We start from the raw sequence: 20206 nt of genomic DNA on the forward strand, positions 1-20206 counted from the left end.
GGTCTAGATGAGTAACCCTCTGGATAGGAGTGCGGACTGCAGAGATGGAAGCCAAGAAGCGTTGAAATAAAATGGAAAGGGACAATATTTGATCTTTGAGTGAGCCAGAAGCCAATCCTAAATAGAGTCCTTCCTGAAGAAAGGCAAGGAGACAAGGTAGAGAACTAAAAGAGGATGAAAATTATGGCAGTTGCGCCATTGAAAAAAGGATCTCCATGTGCCATAATACAACAGAGAGGAAGGGGACTTCCTAGCTCTTAACACTGTACAGATCATTGAATCTGAGAACCCATGGTCCTTTAAGATGCTAGTTTCAATCACCACATTGTCAAATGAAGAGTGTCTGAATGCAGGTGGAAGAGCAGATTGTGTGAGTACAGATCTTTTCTGAGAGGTAGGGGCCAAGGTGTGTCCGCTAGAAGAGCCATCAGATTGGTGTACCATGCCCATCTGAGCCAGTCCCGGGTGATGGCAATTGCCGATACCCCTTTGCCTTGAGTTTCTTGAGCACCCTGAGGAGTAACGACGCGAGAATATGTCCACAAGTCGGAACTCACCCCAGGGAATTACCAGGGCTTTCATCAATACCGCTCTGGGGTATCGAGATTGGCCAACAAAGTGAGATAGCTTGTTGTTCAGTCTGGAAGCCATGAAGTTGATGTCTGGCTTTCCCCAACTGGCGCAGAGTTTATCAAAACAGGAAGTGGGCCATCCAGTTGTCGACTTCTGGTCTGTGGACCGCTGACAGTGCTGGTGCCATCATCTCCGCACACCTGAATATCTGCACTGTCTCGTCCATCGCGGCTTGGCTGAGAGTGCCTCCCTGCTCATTTAGGTATGCCACCGCCAGATTGTCGGATTGAATCCTGACTGGAAGTACCATCAGGAGTCGAGTCCAGTGGCTGAGAGCCACAGCAATATCACATGAAGTTCCAGGATGTTGATGGGGAGCTTCGCCTCCAGGGGGAACCACTGGCCCTGAACAATGTGATTCAGGAACACTCCTCCCCAGCTGCTTAGTCTTGCATCTGTGGTAAGAACCAACCAATTGAGAGGAAGAGAGGATTTGCCCCTGGACAGGTAGGAAGGATGGAGCCACCAGTGGAGGGACTGGCGAACTGTCGCCGAGAGAAGCATGGGGCGATTCAGGGAGGACGCAGTTTTGTCCCAAGTTCGAAGAATCGCCTGCTGGAGAGAACGAATGTAGAACGGTGTGAACAGTACTGCCTCCACTGAAACCACCATGAGACCTAGAGTTTGTATACATTTGCGGAATGGAACGGGGTGGCAAGGAAGAAGGGCCCGATGTTTCTCCAGAAGAAGAAAGACCTTCGCTGCTTCTGTGTCCAACAGAATCCCCAGAAAGGTGATTGAGGGGGACGGACGGAGAGATGACTTCTTGTGGTTGACAATCCAACCGAAGCGGGCTATAGTGTGTAACACAATTTGGGTGCTCTCCGAGCTGGCCAACTGCTTGGGTGCTTTTATTAAAATGTCGTTGAGGTAAGGGATGACCGTTATCCACCTAGAATGGAGAAGAGCCATGACTGGCGCCAGAATCTTTATAAAGACTCTAGGAGCCTTTCGCCAGACAAAAGGGTAAGGTCACGAACTGGTAGTGATCCTCCAGTATTGGGAAACACAGGAATCTCTGGTGAGCGGCATGTGGAGATAAGCATCTTATGTCCACTGAAGAAATTCTGCTTTCTCCATGAAGGCCGTCATTGACTTTAAAAGATTCCATCCTGAAGCGACAAACCTTGATGAAACGGTTGGAGTTTGAGGTCCAGAACCAGCCTCGCAAAACAGTCTATTTTTGTGACAAAAGGGTTGGAATACAACCCCTGGCTCCATTCCTGCTGATGAACTGGGATGATGACTCCCTGAGTCAGAAGGTCCTTGATTGCAGAGAAAAGTTCTGAAGCGCGACGCAGGTTGAATGGAGGGACCAATTGGAAGAACCGGTGGAGAGGCGTGGACCTGAAATCTATTTTGTAACGAGAGTCAATTACCTCACTGACCCACAAATCGGATACGTGAACCAAACATCCCTGAAGGACGGCAGGCACCTCCCCATCCAAAGAGTGTCCGGATGGAGCGTCCCGTCACAACCAAGTCTTTACTGTCTCCGCTGAGAAGGGATATACAATATCTAAGCACTTAGGCTAAGAAAAATGTTTATCCGGGAGCACCCATTCCTTCTCTATAGCAGAGTCAAATTCTGAATGTGCAGTGGGTCATTCACTACTGAAATGAGGCTGTCCACCTAGAAGCAAGGCTAGAGGAATGATCCTCGTCTAGGGAGTCTCAATCACCTCCTCATCAGAAATGTTGTCCTTTCTATACGGGACATCAGCACGGCTCTCTAAGAACGTTTGTGAAGTGGAGAACAGGGGAGAGTTAGATCTCAGAGATGATACTGGGGACCTGGTCCTTTTAAGTGATCAGGCCCCGTGCACAGACATAGCATCCCTTGAAGGGGGTTCCTGGTGCATGGTCGTAGCATCCCTTGCAAAGGGGGGAACTGCTTCAAGGATTGCGGCGCCAAGCGACCTAACATGTCGACTCTAGATAGGGACACTTTAGGTCAGATACTGCCGAAGAGAGGGAGCAAGTATATTCCAGTTCTGGACCCTAAGGGAAGGGGGCGGTGGCATGACTAGGAGGTTGAAGGCCTGGGGCGTTGGAGCTGAACAGATGTCGTATGTATAGCAGATCAGATCGAGCACACAAATTTGGTACTACAGCAGGCGCACACAAAGTGTGTAGCAATGGTAGGCCCGTCTGACGGCTTCCCCTCTAGGGTCGGACATGACCTAACTAGGGAGGGAAGGAGAGGGAGCTAACTGGAGGACAAGGGACCTACAGTAAACAGCCTTTACCTAACAAAATGAGAAAAGAGCCTGCAGGCGGTATATAGATGGTGGAGATGTGCCGACAGGGGCAGAGCCTACCCGTTTGCAAAGCCATGCGTCCCAAAAGCAGGCCAGAGCAGGTGTTTTCATCCAAGTGGGGGAGGAAGAGGAGAAGCCAGAATAGAGATGAAGGAAATATCCAGGCTAGAGCTAATGCCAAGAGGACTTCTTGGTTGGGGCTGCAAGAAGCCCCTTCTCCCTTGGGAGGAGCACATGATGCAGGAAAAAGTAAGCAGCCGCACAATGGCCTAGCGGAGGGTGATGCCAGGGGGCTTGAGTATCATGGGAGAGTGGCAGCATCTGAAGATTGCACGTCGGAGCGAATGGAGCACCGCTGCCATGTGGCAGAAAACAAGAAATACAGTGGGGTGTGGGGGGGTTGCTGGATGTACTCTGTCATGTGCAGACTGGGAGATACACAGGTCCCACTGTACAAGTAGTGCCACAGCTGGCGAGATGCGCAATGGCTTGCTGGGGGGGCAGTAGTATCCCAGCAGTTACATGAAAGTATAGACCAGGAGGGAGGGCCTATTATACTCGCCTAACTCCCGTTCCCAGAATAGTGGCTTGTCTGGCCTCGATTCCAGCAGGCTTCTACAGCCTCAAGGTATCTCCCTTTGGTGGTCCTCTACATCACCTTTTGTGGCTGCTAGCTACAGATGTTAGGGGGCATCCAACGGCACGCCAGGGGAGGTAACTAGGGAATAATTCCACCCAGTATAAGATCTTCTTTAAAATAAAAAATATAAAATAAAAAGGACAGGACCTGCACAGCAGATGTCTGCCTCCTACGGACACCAAGCTAAAACTGATGCGCTCAGTGCCCGCAGGAGGGGTATAGCTGGTGAGAGGAGTGAACACTTTGTGCTTATTGTCAGCCTCCTAGTGACAGCAAGGTTTTTGCTGTGTCCCGCAATGATATGGATGAGAAATCACACCTAGCCCTGTCAACGTGCCACAGGACGTTGCAGTTGCAGATAGCTAAACCGCTACGTGTAACAGCAATGCCGCCATTGCTCCTAGAGGGTCATCTGTATATGCAAGCACACATGCAACAGAACAGCCAGTTTCATAGGAACAAATCTGCTGACAGATGCTGTTTAACAGCCTATGTGGGAAGGTCAAGTTCGGAGCATCTCCAAAAGGTATAGTATACTTCCAACTGTATAGACAAACAAGCATGACACTGTGGGAAATGAACAGAGGCTCAATGTGATGTGAACAGAGCTTAATCCAGTGTGAGGGAAAGCATAAAGGCGTTCATGTTGTAGATGTATTCATTTTACATCTATGTATAACCTGCACTTGCATAAGAGGGGGATTTATCCTTGGAAGGCCTTGGTGGGCCCCTAATCCATTCATACTGACCATTCATTTTCTCATCTTAAACCAAACATAGTAACTCAAAGCTTGTCTACACTAGGACACTTTTTGCATTTGTCTGTGTATAAATACGTGCACTGCTCTTTACAATAAAAAAAGTCCATTCCGAAAAACACATCATGGTTTGTCCATGGTTTGTCACGGGCAACTGGTATGTGTCTCATGACGGCGTTTTGGTAAGCGGCTTGGGGCGTTCCTCAAATGCAGCGAGCAGTGCAGTCAGTTATGTACTAACATTGTTAAGTCCGCATAAGAGGCTTTGGGCGTTCCCGTAGTGCAGCAAGCATTGTAGCCTCATAACAGAACAGCCCAACTGTATGCATTATACATTACTTTCAGTTTTATTAGGGCTATACATAGTAATGCAAGTAGAGAATTCTTTATCTTGTTAGTGGGTTGTAATGCGATAGTGCTAAAGAAATCTATAGGGTCAGGTAATCTCCATTTAAATAGTTAAAGACTGCATGTTTTATGAGAATCCCTGAATGAGAAGGTGTAAGAGTATGAATGATCTGAGGGACAAAAGAATATGTCCCTGATTGATGAGGGATTCCAGTAGGTGTGATTTCTTGTATGTGACAAGATGAGTCTGCCTCCCTTAAGGAGATGGAAGGATAGGTATATGTGTGAGAAATTTAGCCAGTAGGAAATTTCCAAGGTGAGAAACTACTCTAGGGACATGGTGAAGAATTTGGAAATTGATAAGGGAACCTTCCACGGAGAAGAATATCCCTAACACACAGGGGTCAAGTCCTGGGGAAAAAAGTGTGGGAACTCACCCAAGATGCAATGCAAACCCCCCCCCCATACAATCCCACACAGCAGCGCCCCCCCCCCCCCCATACAATCCCACACAGCAGCGCCCCCCCCCCCCCATACAATCCCACACAGCAGCCCCCCCCCCCGCCCGCATACAATCCCACACAGCAGCCCCCCCCCCCCCGCCCGCATACAATCCCACACAGCATCGCCCCCCCCCCCCCCGCATACAATCCCACACAGCATCGCCCCCCCCCGCCCGCCCGCATACAATCCCACACAGCATCGCCCCCCCCCCCCCCGCCCGCCCGCATACAATCCCACACAGCATCGCCCCCCCCCCGCCCGCCCGCATACAATCCCACACAGCATCGCCCCCCCCCGCCCGCCCGCATACAATCCCACACAGCATCGCCCCCCCCCCGCCCGCATACAATCCCACACAGCATCGCCCCCGCCCGCCCGCCCGCATACAATCCCACACAGCATCGCCCCCCCCCCCGCCCGCATACAATCCCACACAGCATCGCCCCCCGCGCGCCCGCATACAATCCCACACAGCACCGCCCCCCCCCCCCGCCCGCATACAATCCCACACAGCATCGCCCCCCCCCCCCCCGCCCGCATACAATCCCACACAGCATCGCCCCCCCCCCCCCGCCCGCATACAATCCCACACAGCATCGCCCCCCCCGCCCGCATACAATCCCACACAGCAACACCCCCCCCCCCCCCGCATACAATCCCACACAGCAACACCCCCCCCCCCCCCGCATACAATCCCACACAGCAACACCCCCCCCCCCGCATACAATCCCACACAGCACGCCCCCCCCCCCCCCGCATACAATCCCACACAGCAGCGCCCCCCCCCCATAAAATCCCACACCATAGTCCCCCCCATCATACAATCCCACACCATAGTCCCCCCCCCCCCCATCCCACATGGCACACCTCACAGAATTGTCAGCCCCCTCCACAGGCTTCACATGTCCCTCTCAGGCAGACACTCTCCCCTGTCAGTGCTAAAGACGCTGGTGCGCAGAGCAGCCATGCCTGACCTTCCTGCTGTAATAGAACTTCTGAAGCGCGCGCTGGCTGCCGACCCACGTGACTTAGAAATGTCACGTGATAGTGTGACGTCAGAAGGTCCGTTTGCGATATAAACAGAAACAGATCACCATGGAGATGAGCGCTTCACTTCCACAATGGAAGCGCTCATCTCAGTGCCTGCCCCGCCGCCGCCACACACTGCCTGCCCCGCCGTACACAGATGAAAGGGAACGGCGTTCCTGCCATGAAAAAAGTGCAGGAACGCCATATCATAGCAGTCAGGGACAACCCAAAAGAACTGGAGTTAAAGTGTGGCCTGAGTTTGATTTAGACAGAGGATTTCACAACTCAGTAGGCAATACTATTAGAGCAGACTCTGCAGATTGTAAAACATCCCCAAGAAGATACAGAAAAGATCTAGGGAAGGATAGAAGTAAGGGTCCATTCACACGTCCGCAGAACGGGTCGGCATCCGTTTCGCAAATTGCGGAAAGGGTGCGGACCCATTCATTCTCTATGGGGCAGGAATGGATGCGGACAGCACACAGTGTGCTGTCCGCATCCGCATTTCGGGAGCGCGCCCCCGATCTTCCGGACCATAGCTCCAGAAAATAATATAACATGTTCTATTCTTGTCCGCATTTGCGGACAAGAACGGCCAGTTCTATGTGGGTGCCGGCCGGGTGAATTGCGAATGTATTGCAATTTGCAGACCTGCAATACACTACGGACGTGTGAATGGACCCCAAGTCTGAGATGGTGATAGAGGAAGTAGAGATGATCACTATAGTATTCTGTGTATTGATTATTTATCTGGCTGGAAAAATTAAAAGGGACACCCTGTGTTGAGGTTCCTATAGACTTGGTGGGTCCCCAAGGTGGTCTGTGCTCAAGTCCTGACTAGGTGTACCAGAAGGATTATAATCCGAGGGAGGAGGACCTAGGGGAAGCCTGGCCAGCAAATTATTTAATTTAGGATTTGGGGTGTTAAAGTACCCTGAGAGCCAGACCCAAATCCTGGGATTGGAACGAGACAGACCATGGGGACCACGTGAAGTAGGTTCGGGGGATCAAAAGAGGAATACTGCCAGACAAAATATTGAGAGTAGGAAAGAGAAGGTAGAGATGTCTCAATAAATGAGACCCCAGTAGTTAAAGGGAACCTTGTCATCAACTTTAGGCTGACCTCACTGAGGGCAGCATAAAATAGTTACAGAATTGCTGATGTCAGCGGTGTGTCACTCATGAGCTAAAAGCAAGTGGTTGCTGAGAACCAGCATCATAATCATTGCAGCCCAGGACTTGAAAAGAGTCAGATCTACCTGAGAAGAGTCCTGGTTATTCATATTCTCCTGCTCTCCACCCACCTGCTGCTGATTGGCAGTTCTCTTCTACAGAAAAAGGGAGAACACTAGGTAGAAGACTGCCAGTCATCAGCAGGTGGGTAGGAGAGCAGGAATTCATGAATAACCATTACTCTTCTCAGGAGTCAGTGACTCTTTTCAAGGCCCAGTCAGCAATGGATTGTGATGTTGGTTCTCAACAACCACTTACTTTTAACTTTTAGATGACAGACCGCTAAAATCAACTCACCTGTCTCTACTTTACACTGCAGTTAGTATGGGCAGCATAAAGTTAATGACAGATTCCCTTTTAAGAGTGTGGCAGACTTGGGGTACTTTAACACTTGCGACAACTGCCTGGCGGATCCGTCAAAACCTATGCAAACTGATTGAAATGCCAGATCAGTCTCTCAGATGTCATCCGGAAAAACGGATCCGGCATTTATTTTTTTTCAAATCTTTAGCGGTCTGAGCATGTGCAGACCGCAATGCCGGATCCGTTTCGCCTGAACACTCGGGGCCAGATCCGGCATTAATGCATTTCAATGGGAAAAAAAGCCGGATCAGGCATTCCGGAATTTTGGACCGAGATAAAACTGCAGCATGCGGCGGTATTATCTCCTTCCTAAAAAGGCAAAAAGACTGAACTGAAGACATCCTGATGCATACTGAACAGATTTCTTTCTATTCAGAATGCATTAGGATACAACTGATCAGTTATTTTCCGGTATTGAGCCCCTAGGACAGAACTCTATGCCGGAAAAGTATAACGTTACTGTAAAAGTACCCTTAGTGTTCACTTTTGTCCAAGTAAGGCTACTTTCACACTAGCGTTTGTTTTCCAGTATTGAGATTCGTCATAGGGGCTCAATACCGGGGGAAAAAACGAGATTTTTGTATAACTTACCAGTAAAATCTCTTTCTCGCTCTTTCCTTGGGGGACACAGAAGACCTTGGGTATAGCTCATCTCCATAGGAGGCGTGACACTAAGTGAAAACTGTTAAGCCCCTCCTCCACAGCTATACCCTCAGCCTGGAGAGAGAGACTGCCAGTTGCGTGTCCAAGCAGTGAGAAAAGGCAAAGTCCAACAAGGAACCAACAAGCCAACTACCCAACGGGTAACAAAAACTCGGAAACTGTACAGAGAAAAACAATGAATGGGTGGGTGCTGTGTCCCCCAAGGAAAGAGCGAGAAAGAGATTTTACTGGTAAGTTATACAAAAATCTCGTTTTCTCGCCCAGTTTCCTTGGGGGACACAGAAGACCTTGGGACGTTCAAAAGCAGTCCAAAAGGGGGAGGGACCACAGCACCAAGGTGAAGCACCCGAAAGGCATCAATGAACCGCCGCCGGCAAACCCAGGCGGGGCAGGCAGCATCTGCCAAAGTCAGAGTATGCACCCTGTAGAACTTGTCAAGGCGTGCAAGGTAGACCTGTGGCCGCCTTGCCCAAATGCATGGCCGAAGCCCAATGCCTCCGGCCCAGGAGGCACCGACCGCTCTGGTGAAATGAACGGTGACACCAAGACAGAATCCTGCCCTAGGTGCGGAAACCTCAGCAATAGCCAATCTGAGCAAGCGGAGGACAACCACCCTGGAGTCCGTCAACCCTATGCACAGACCTCCTGGAAACCCAAGAGGCCGAACATCTACAAGAGTCGGAGATCTCCAAGTAAAAAAAAAAAAAACGGCAAGGCCCAAACAACGTCCAAATAGGTGAGGTGTTGAAGCGAAAGGCAAACACCACCTTCAGAAGGAAGGAAGGAACGAAGGAACGAAGAAAAACGGGATGTAGAACAGCCCTGTCCTGGAAAAGACAGAAGGCTCGTAACAAAAAAAGGGCCATTCCGGCACCCGTCAGAGACACGACTGATACAGAACACAACCGTACCGGACAGAAGGGGTAGAGAGAACCTCTGTAACGGCCCCAAGGACAAGATTGGAGCGCCGAGAGCTCAGTATATAGTCCCAGGGCGGTACCGAAGGACAGTACAGAGGAACCAAAGAGCCACTCCGAGGAAGAAGGTCTTGGCAGGCCCAGAGGGCCGGGAACGCTGGAAGAGGAAGAACAGCGCCGACACTAGACACCCCAAGTAAACGACAGAACCATGGGGAGAGAAATTCAGAGTGGGGAATGCACAGCTTCCCACAGAACCCCATACAAAAAAACCCTAAGCCTTACGACAGATCCTGGACGAAACACAGCCAGGAGTGGACAGTAGCGAACCCGCTGGAGTCGCCTGGCAAGCGGGCGAAAACCCAATGTGATCAGGCGCAGACCAGTAACACGGGCAGAAGGGTCGACAAACCTAGCCCCGTCGGCCCTCGAACAACGTTGTCCCGTATCCACCCGAGTGGGGGAGCAGAGGACAGATGGAAAGAACCCAAAGGATCCGCCAGAGACCAGGAGAAGACAGGCAAAAGTCCATGCTGATGTAACCACGTTGTACAGCCCCGGTGTGGGAGATCAAAGGACAATCTGGATCGAAAAAGGTAGTCCCCCCAAGTTATCAAGAAGGCAAGTCTACAGCAGGACCATGCAATCTGCACTCAGCGGAAGGATAGCACGCGGTAGACTCGGTAAATAGGCACACAACTAATACAGCCAGTGTGAACCAGGGAGACAGCACGAGGCCAAAAGGAACACCGGAACCATCCACATGAACAACCATGCTCTCCCCAGAGGGGAGGACAGTGAAAGAACAGCCTCTGAAGTCCGGCGGGAAGCCACATCGGAGTGATCCGTACCGAGCGGGAGCCAAACAAAGCCGGCGAGATAAGGCAGTGGAGACAGAGGCCGGCATAACACCCTCCAACCGAAAGGAGGAGGGGTGGGCAACAGGGAAGCCATAGGCCAGCTGAAAAGCAGAACCCGCTACACTGAGAGACGCCCGGTCCACCGCCTCGCAGAAGGCGAATACCTTGGCGAACCCAAGGCGGAGGTCCTCCGGACCTGGGTAATCGAGCACCCAAGAGAAGTTGGGTGACCTTCCAGAGAATAGCAGCCCGAACCTGGCAGCAGATCAGACAGAAGCGCAGAGGCGCCAAGAGGAAGGACTCATACCACACTGCATCCGAAGAGGAGGAAATTGCAGCAGGCAAGGGAATCGCAGTCCTGCACGAGCCAACGAAGAATTCGAGAGGCGCTGCAGACAACAGCACTCTCGAGCATGTGACCACTAGCGCAGGGGAACAATGCCGCGGGAGGACGAATGGGTACGTATCTAGGGACCACGAAAGGAATGAGTACCACCCAGCTAGGTGCAGTAGCGAACAAGTAGAACCCGTCTACTTATAAAAAAGGTATGTACCTTGAATACATTGGGCATTCATCTGCTTGTTTGTTGGACACCACCTCAGGCCCACACAGTTGGACCGAATGAGCTCTTTAGAGAATAGTGCAAGGCTTGCTGGAAGCACCATATCCCAAGAGAAAAAAGTACATCTCAGGATAAAGGGGGGCATACGGACGAGTAGCCCCGTAAGCAGTGAGAAGGCCAACCCACCAATGGGAGGAGAAGGCATACACGGCCCAAACAACGGATAGAGCGCACAAGAAAGTCCGCCCACTGCAAAAAATAGTCACTCAGCGAAGAATCAGCCAGAGTCCAACCGTAACAATGGAAGTGCAAAGTGCAACCCGAAAGGTAGTTATGCACAAGACTAGTACGGCATGCGATGGAACGCAAACAGTCCGCCCAGAAAAGGGGGAAAATGTACCTGGCAACCACTGCAGAGGCCTGCCCAAAAAAAGGGGGGGGATGCCAAGGCCAGTACCTACTCCGGAAAGGTAGGACATACCATACTCCGCCCAGAAGGGGGCCTGCAGAACGCAGGAAGGTCCACTTTAGTGAAAGGGGGCATGCACAGGTTATTCTATCATTAAGTGATTGTGCAAAAATCCACCCAACACCGAATGTCGTGAGAGTGCACCACTCCGCCAATGAAGGGGGACGTGTACCAGTCCAGCACAGCATAAACAAGGACAGCCGTGGATCGTGTGAGCGTGCAAAATGCCGCCCATGGAATAATGGGGGGTTAAGCACAAGACCAGCACCGTATCCAATGGAAGTGCCAGCATTCCACCCAAGTTAGAGGGCATGCTCATGACCGGCAACGCATCCAGTGAGTGCAGTAATCCGCCCAGAAAAGGGGGTCATGCACATGGCCAGCCACGCATCCAGTGAGAGCGCCGCCACGGATGAGAGTGCACGTATGTCGCCTGAGAAAAGGAGACATGTCCATGGCCGGCAGCGAATCCAGTGAGAGTGCGGCACACCGCCCACGGAAGGGGGGGGGGGTGGTGGTCATGCAGATGGCCTGCAACGGATCCAGTGAGAGTGCAGTGTACCTATGAAAGGGGTTCACGCACACGGCCGGCACCGTATCCGGTGAAAGTGCAGTATTCCGCCTATGGAAGGTTTCATGCACATGGCCGGCAGCGAATCCAGTGTTCCGCCTATGGAAGGGGAACGTGCACATGGCCGGCACCGTAACCGGGGAAAGTGCAGTATACCTCCTTATCCGGGGAGAGTGCAGTAGACCTCTCATGGAAGGGGTTCATGCACATGGCCAGCACCGTATCCGGTAAGAGTGCAATATTCCACTTATGGAAGGGTTCATGCACAAAGCCGGCAGCGAATCCAGTGAGTGCAGCGTCCCGCCTGTGGAAGGGGGTCGTGCATATGGCCAACACAGCATCCGGCGAGAGTGCAGCAGTCCGCCTAGAAAAGGGGGATCATGCACGAGGCCAGGCCGCAGCCAGGGAGAGTGCAGTATTCCGCCTAGGAAGGAGGGTCATGCACCTGCAGCCACCAGAACTGGAGTGGGTGACGAAGTCTGGTCAGAAAAAAATCTGCATGCACTTGGCCAGCGCCGAATCCCGGGCGAGGGCAAGAAAAAAACGCCTGGGAGGCGCCGCGGCCGGGGAACACGACACACCGCCTAGAGAGGGGGGCATGCATACAGACAGCAGTACTGAATGATGAGGCTGCCGCGTCCTGCGCAGCCCACAAGTCCAGTTATTTAAAACAAAATAATAGTATTTTATTTTTTTTTTTATTTTTTTTTTTTTTTTTTTATTATCATTATTATTTATTTATTAATATTACAGCCACCCTGAGGCAGAAAGATGGCCACCATACAGGGGCACAGGTCGTACAGGCCCTCAGGAGCCGGCCAGTACCCAAAGGGTTAACCGGCATCTGGCCTGGGGGCGGCGCAGCGAACCCCTGGGGGTGGGGGAACCTCCAGGCGGGAAGAATCCGCGCCTGGAGAGTTCCCGCCCCCCCCCCCAGAGGCCAGAATGTTGCGGCCTAGTAGGCCGTGAAGCCGGGGCCTAAATTTTAGCGTCGCCCGGCTGACCGGGGCCGCAAGTATTTAAAGTATCGGCCGGGCCTAAGCCGGCCGCGGGAGCCCCCGTACCGGTCGCGGGTGCCCAACCCGAGCGCCGGAAGTGCGCAGCAGGCCGCTGAACAAACTATGCAGCGCCCCGGCCGGAATGCACCGACGGCCGGCCGGGACCTGTTGGAACACAGCGCTATCCAATGCCGGCTGCGGGAGCCCACCCGGCAGCCGGGAGAATCAGGGACCCGAGAGGAGCGTGAGGTGCGGCCCAGTAGGCCGCGATGTCTGGGCCCAAAGTTGCGGCGTCCGGCCAACCGGACGGATGGTCGGCCGGCCTAGTTATAGCATAGTGCGCACATGCAATGCAGACCGCGGGTGCCCACCCCGCGGCCCGGAAAAGTCAGGGGCCCGAGGAAAGAGCACCGGATGGTGCGGGCCAGCAGGCCACGAAGCCTGGACTAAATTTTGGCTGCGCCCAGGATTACCCATGCCGTCAGGAGCGGCAGCAGGTCCTGAGCAGCGCACCGGTAAGCGCCCCCTCTTCGGTATGATCTATGGCGGGAAAGAGAGGGAGCAGATTGCCGCCTTGTGGCACCCCAGGGACCACCCTAGGTCCAGCAGGGCCACCCTATAGCCACTCTTGCTATAAGAGACAAACATTTTAAATCTGTCTTTGGTAAAGCAATGGGTAATGCCTAAACCTTGCACCTCTCCGCTCTCGGATAGGCTACCAGTATGGGGGTCAGTCACGCAGGAGACCGGGGAGGGAGGGGACGTAGGGCTGGAGAAGCCACTCTCTCACCACAGATGTCTTCACCCTCGGTCCGTTCCAGCAGGGTCGCCCCTTCAGCTACTGGCACCGTAGTGGCAGGACGCTGGAAGAGGGGCTTGGCGTGCGGGCGACCCTTGCGCTGGCGGGATGCAGGGGAGCTGGGCTGCCCTGGTCCACCTTGCCTTCTGTGGGGGAGGCAGCAGTGCGGATGACCGGCACTGGCGCAGCTCAACCCCGGGAGAAACAGAGAGGTCTAGTGCGTCTCTGTTGTCCCGTATTCTGGAACAAAAAGAAAAGAAAAAGTAAAAATCAAAAATTTTAAAAACAACAAAGGAGAAAACAGCCCTGCAGTAGCAGGGAGTGTCTTGCCTCCTTGGACACTAAGCAAAAACTGGCAGTCTCTCTCTCCAGGCTGAGGGTATAGCTGTGGAGGAGGGGCTTAACAGTTTTCACTTAGTGTCACGCCTCCTATGGAGATGAGCTATACCCAAGGTCTTCTGTGTCCCCCAAGGAAACTGGGCGAGAAAAAAAAAAAAAGCTTCAATTTTGTCCCCATTCATTGTCAACGTTTCATTTTCAGTTATGCAGGGAAGTCATCTCCTGCATAACGGAAACAGGACGGATCAGTTATGCAGATCATAGACTCCTATTATGCATTCAGTCATAGAATTGTGTTATAGTCTGTGGTAACGGAATCCATAACGCAATTCTGCTTTTACCACCAAACGAAGCGTGAACACATTTCTCTAAATGGTAACAGTCATACAGATGATGGATATTCTCCTGTGGTATGTCTGTCCTAGCTCTTTTAACTTGGACCTATGGTTCGGCCAAGGTGGTTGTTGGCTGCTGTGCATGGAGAGATCGATCACCCTATACAGTCCCAGAAATCTTGATAGAGATAGAGAACTAGATAGAGAACTAGCGATCAAGCTGACCAGAGAATCTGCTGTATACCCTGAAAAGCACACTGTGTAGTGTAGGTGGGCATTATCTTGTAGGAATACCACGTCTCCAAAGTCAAAGAAGTCAGTAGGTCGACTATATATTGCTTCCAGATGGATACACCATTCGCTATCTCAGTCATCCAGAGAATCAATAGGACACTACTTTATGAGAAACTTAATGCTATTCTTTCTGATTCTAGAGAACAGTTCCCTAAGGTATAACTCCCCTAACCTGATGTACTTTTTGTCTTTATACCCATGTGCGGATGATGAATGAAGACATGACTTCCGTTCTCTCTACCCCCTTCCTATCTTTATGTCTACTTGGCTGGGAGAGCCATGGGAGTTGAGACCCCTTTCCAACGATGATCTCTCGTTAAGCATTTTAACTATTATGAAAAAGTTATTTTGTTACACTGAACATTACTGACCTACACTTTCTTATGCATGTCACCTTTTTCTTTGTTTATGTAATCTCAAGCATATTTTGTCATTTACTACATTTTCCCCATTAAATACTTCTGAAACAAAAAGAAAAGGCAGGACTGGTCCCAAAATATCCTGGAAAAAAACAAAAGCTGGTCAATGTTCCCTCCCTGACAGGAGTGGCCATGGTAGCTAAAGGTGCCCCATATCATGACACTGCGTTGGTCCTGTGCTCTCCAGCCCTCTTGCAAACTCTGAGGCATTCATCACTAGTACCAAAGCAGAACCTGCTTTCATCACTGAACACTACTGTTTGCCATTCATGCCTCCAATGGGCTCTCACGTGGCACCAGTTCAGGCACACTTGGCAATGATGAGAGGTCAATGGCAAACGAGCTAGTGGAGTGCATGCATGCAGTCCTGCCTCAAAGGGGCTACTCCATATCTACTTTGTGATGCCGTGGCTTTCCTTGGAGATACGGCAATCTTGGCAAGCATTTATCCTATTTGACGTCTCTAGCGAAGGAGACCGGGCATTTACATATGGGGAGGAGCGATGGCTAATGCCATCTTTCTTCCCCATATTGACTCGTTTAAACAGCACGATCTGCCACTGGGAAACAATTATATTTTGCCCTGCACAAAAGATACAATTACCCGATGAACGAGCGTTTTGCTTGTTCATTGGGGAAGCAGCGGTGCATTTACACCACCAGATCATTGCTAACCAGCATTACTAGAAACACTGGTTAGCGATGATCTGTTCATTTGTCAGCCGTGTAAAGGGCTTTTTAGCTGGAGATCAAGGAGAGAAAAAGGGAGAGCATACAGAAACCAGCCCACAAAATAAATGCACCTACCTTGGGGCTTGAAAATTATTCTTCCCAATATTATCCTTGTTTGGGTCACTGTTACATCGGTTAAACACAGGTAAAGATTTTGGCTCGCGTATCGGAAGCCTTTCCACATTCCGTACTTGCCATGGGAATCGTAGCTTTATCTCGTGTGCTGGGGCATCCACTGTTCCCAAAGCACTGTTTGGAGAGCTAATTAGTCGAGATCTCACAGCAAAGCCCTTTTTAGCAACTTCTTCTCCTATGTCAAGATCATTATGTGACACCTGGACAACAACAGTGCCATCCTTGTAAACCGCCTTTTGCTGCACAGACACCTGCTTGTCGCTTATCAACTGGGACAGAAATTTTAAGCCCTAATAAAAGTTAAAAAGGGGGAAAAAAAATATTACATTATCAAGGAGCTTTACGACATATAAACATGTCATTATTTAGAAATCAGGAAACAAATTTCTAATAATTTTGTTCTGCTTTATTACAAAGTATAGTTGCCACAAATTGTTTAGCTAAAAGTATCTCTAAAACTCTACTCGCCCCCTAATTCTGTTAGGCTGCTTTCACACTAGCGTTCGCTGGTCCGCTCGTGAGCTCCGTTTGAAGGAGCTCACGAGCGAACCCGAACGCAGCCGTCCAGCCCTGATGCAGTCTGAATGGAGGCGGATCCGCTCAGACTGCATCAGTCTGGCGGCGTTCAGCCTCCACTCCGCTCGCCTCCGCACGGACAGGCGGACAGCTGAACGCTGCTTGCAGCGTTCGGGTGTCCGCCTGGCCGTTCGGAGGCGTGCGGATCCGTGCAGACTTTCAATGTAAGTCAATGGGGACGGATCCGTTTGAAGATGCCACAATGTGGCTCAATCTTCAAGCGGATCCGTCCCCCATTGACTTTACATTGAAAGTCTGGACGGATCCGTACTAGGCTATTTTCACACTTAGCTGTTCTATGCTAAAAATAATGCAGACGGATCCGTTCTGAACGGAGCCTCCGTCTGCATTATTATGAGCGGATCCGTTCAGAACGGATCCGCCCGAACGCTAGTGTGAAAGTAGCCTTACATGAACACTAAAGCTGGGATACACATAAAATAACGGTCAATGACCGTTCACCAACTGTGATCCCTCTCAATGCTCCCTTACATATGTATGCTTAGTCAAATTAGTGCATGGGGTGAGGGGAGAAAACTGCTGCCAGACCACTCTATCCTCATCTTCCGGACATCAGCGGGAGAGTCAGGGGAGTAAGGGGAGAGTCATAGGAAACCGCCCCCTCTTCCCCTGCACAGAAAACAGTTCCTTATATACAGCCCCCAGCTATTTATATGGCATACAATGCCCCCGATTTCCTTCTCCACTGTCTACAGTGGTATAGCTATTCATTGCTAGGAAATTAGAAATAGGAAATGAATGAATGAAATGTGCCCAAATAACTTCAGCTGCTTCTCTATGAGATCACTACACAAGCACTGAGGGGAGAAGAAGGAAATCTACTGTCATGTTAGTACACCAATGAATGCAGAAGAAGGTGGCCCAGAACGATACAGGGAAGGGGGCGCTACCAGATTGAAAAATTGTACATGAAAAAACAAAAACTGACCCGACTTGTTATTGCATTTATAAGGCTTCTTCCACACAAACTATATGGATTGCGTCAAGATCCATTCAAGGAAATACTGGTGGATTTACACGCAAGTATTTTTTCTGCAATCGCGTTCAGTGTGTGCGTTCTTTCCAAATGGACTGCATACATTTTTCACACGCGTGAAGAAAAACTAAAGAACAACAAATCGACATCTGCTAGTGACAGTAATTGAACAATGCATTGCATCCGGATGCCTTCCGTTTTGCAAACAAGTCCCATTCACTTCTATGGCCTCAGTGCTGTGTGAAAAAACACACAATATAGAACATGCTGCCATTTTTCCTGAACGCATAGATGATCAGTGATAAAATGACGCTGATGTACACAGACCCACTGAAACAAAAGCTTCAGGATTCAGCGCGAATGCTATGCGCTTACAGCACACTTTGCATCCAGACGGAAAACTTGTTCATGTGAAATTAGACTAAAGCAGTGATGGCTAACCTCCGGCACACCAGCTGTGGTGAAACTACAACTCCCAGCATGCTCCATTCATTTCTATGAAGTTCTGAGAACAGCCGAGCAAGGGTACATCTTGGGAGTTGTAGTTTTACCATAGCTGGAGTACTAGAGGTTAGCCCTCATAGGCCTAAAGGATAACCCCTTTAAGCTATCACAGTATAAAATGGCTGGCAGAGAAAGCGTCAACTACGTCTTTTAATACAGACAAAGGTTGAGTCCATAGTGGTCTATGAAAATGGTTGGCATAAATGCAGTAAGCATTTTCCAGCTTGTATAAATGCCAAATGTACAGGCAAACCCAGTGTGAATAGAGGAATATGTACAATACAGCATTGCATTCTTTATTTTAAAATACTTGGTTTTCACCTTTTCATTGTACTATACAGTGGGATGCGAAAGTTTGGGCAACCTTGTTAATCGACATGATTTTCCTGTATAAATCGTTGGTTGTTACAATAAAAAAAATGTCAGTTAGATATATCATATAGGAGACACACACAGTGATATTTGAGAAGTGTAATTAAGTTTATTGGATTTGCAGAAAGTGTGCTATAATTGTTTAAACAAAATTTGGCAGAGGCATACATTTGGGCACTGTTGTTGTCATTTTATTGATTCCAAAACCTTTAGAACTAATTATTGGAACTCAAATTGGCTTGGTAAGCTCAGTGACCCCTGACCTACATACACAGGTGAATCCAATTATGAGAACGAGTATTTAAGGGGGTCAATTGTAAGTTTCCCTCCTCTTTTTTAATTTTCTCTGAAGAGTAGCAACATGGGGGTCTCAAAACAACTCTCAAATGACCTGAAGACAAAGATTGTTCACCATCATGGTTTAGGGGAAGCATACAGAAAGCTGTCTCAGAGATTTCAGCTGTCTGTTTCCACAGTTAGGAACATATTGAGGAAATGGAAGACCACAGGCTCAGTTCAAGTTGAGGCTCGAAGTGGCAGACCAAGAAAAATCTCGGATAGACAGAAGCGACGAATGGTGAGAACAGTCAGTCAACCCACAGACCAGCAACAAAGACCTACAACATCATCTTGCTGCAGATGGAGTCACTGTGCATCGTTAACCATTCGGCGCACTTTACACAAGGAGATGCTGTATGCGACAGTGATGCAGAGGAAGCCTTTTCTCCGCCAACAGCACAAAAAGTGCCGCTTGAGGTGGGCTAAAGCACATTTGGACAAGCCAGCTTCATTTTGGAATAAGGTGCTGTGGACTGATGAAACTAAAATTTAGTTATTTGGCCATAACAAGGGGCGTTATGCATGGAGGAAAAAGAACACAGCAGTCCAAGAAAAACACCTGCTACCTACAGTAAAATATGGTGGTGGTTCCAGCATGCTGTGGGGCTGTGTGGCCAGTGCAGGGACTGGAATCTTGTCAAAGTTGAGGGACGCATGGATTCCACTCAGTATCAGCAGATTCTGGAGACCAATGTTCAGGAATCAGTGACAAAGCTGAAGCTGCGTCGGGGCTGGATCTTCCAACAACACAACGACCCTAAACACTGCTCAAAATCCACTAAGGCATTTATGCAGAGGAACAAGTACAACGTTCTGGAATGGCCATATCAGTCCCCAGACCTGAATATAATTGAAAATCTGTGGTGTGACTTAAAGAGAGCTGTCCATGCTCGGAAGCCATCAAACCTGAATGAACTAAAGAGGAATGGTCCAAAATACCTTCAACCAGACTCTCATTGGAACCTACAGGAAGCGTTTAGAGGCTGTAATTTCTGCAAAAGAAGGATCTACTAAATATTGATTTCATTTCTTTTTGTGGTGCCCAAATTTATGCACCCTCCTAATTTTGATATCAGTCATACACATAGGGGTCTTCAGGGATGGTGCCCACTCAGGAGGTGCACTGGGACCATTGCCAGCATGTGCCTGCTTTTTTACACAGGAGACCTCAACCGATAGTCTATGAAGACAGACAACGCTGACCACAAGCTTTTAACCACTCAGATGCCGTGGCTAATTGAGACCACGGCATCCAACCGGACATTTACGAGTAGGATGCTCCCAGTAACCGAATGCACCCCTAGGATGAGACTGCAAAATCTGTTTGGTTGCTATAGCAGATGGAAGACTTTTGAAGCCTACCGGGCCGCCACAGTTAAAGTCTTTCACCAAATATGACCATTACAGACCACTCAAATCAGGTTCTCCATTACTTTCCCCATATTACTATGGTACCTTTTAATATTGCAGTCCATCGCCGATTTGCTAAAAAAAATAAAAAAATTAATAAAACTTTTATACCATATAATTAGGTTCTGAAGGTGCCCAGGGGCGG

The 20206-nt window shown here is 49.9% G+C and overlaps 1 protein-coding gene across 1 annotated transcript in view; it reads right to left on the bottom strand.

Moving 5' to 3' along the window:
* STK31 (serine/threonine kinase 31) overlaps positions 1-20206 on the bottom strand; it is a 250414-nt gene that overhangs the window by 134890 nt on the left and 95318 nt on the right. The window contains exons 8-10 of the mRNA XM_044295539.1: positions 15870-16153; positions 14450-14503; positions 925-1525 (exon numbers count right to left, since the gene is read on the bottom strand). Of these exons, the coding sequence (XP_044151474.1) occupies positions 925-1525; positions 14450-14503; positions 15870-16153 (939 nt within the window). The remainder of the gene's footprint in view (positions 1-924; positions 1526-14449; positions 14504-15869; positions 16154-20206) is intronic.

Source organism: Bufo gargarizans, chromosome 5, assembly GCF_014858855.1.
Source record: "Bufo gargarizans isolate SCDJY-AF-19 chromosome 5, ASM1485885v1, whole genome shotgun sequence".
Lineage (NCBI taxonomy): Eukaryota > Metazoa > Chordata > Amphibia > Anura > Bufonidae > Bufo > Bufo gargarizans.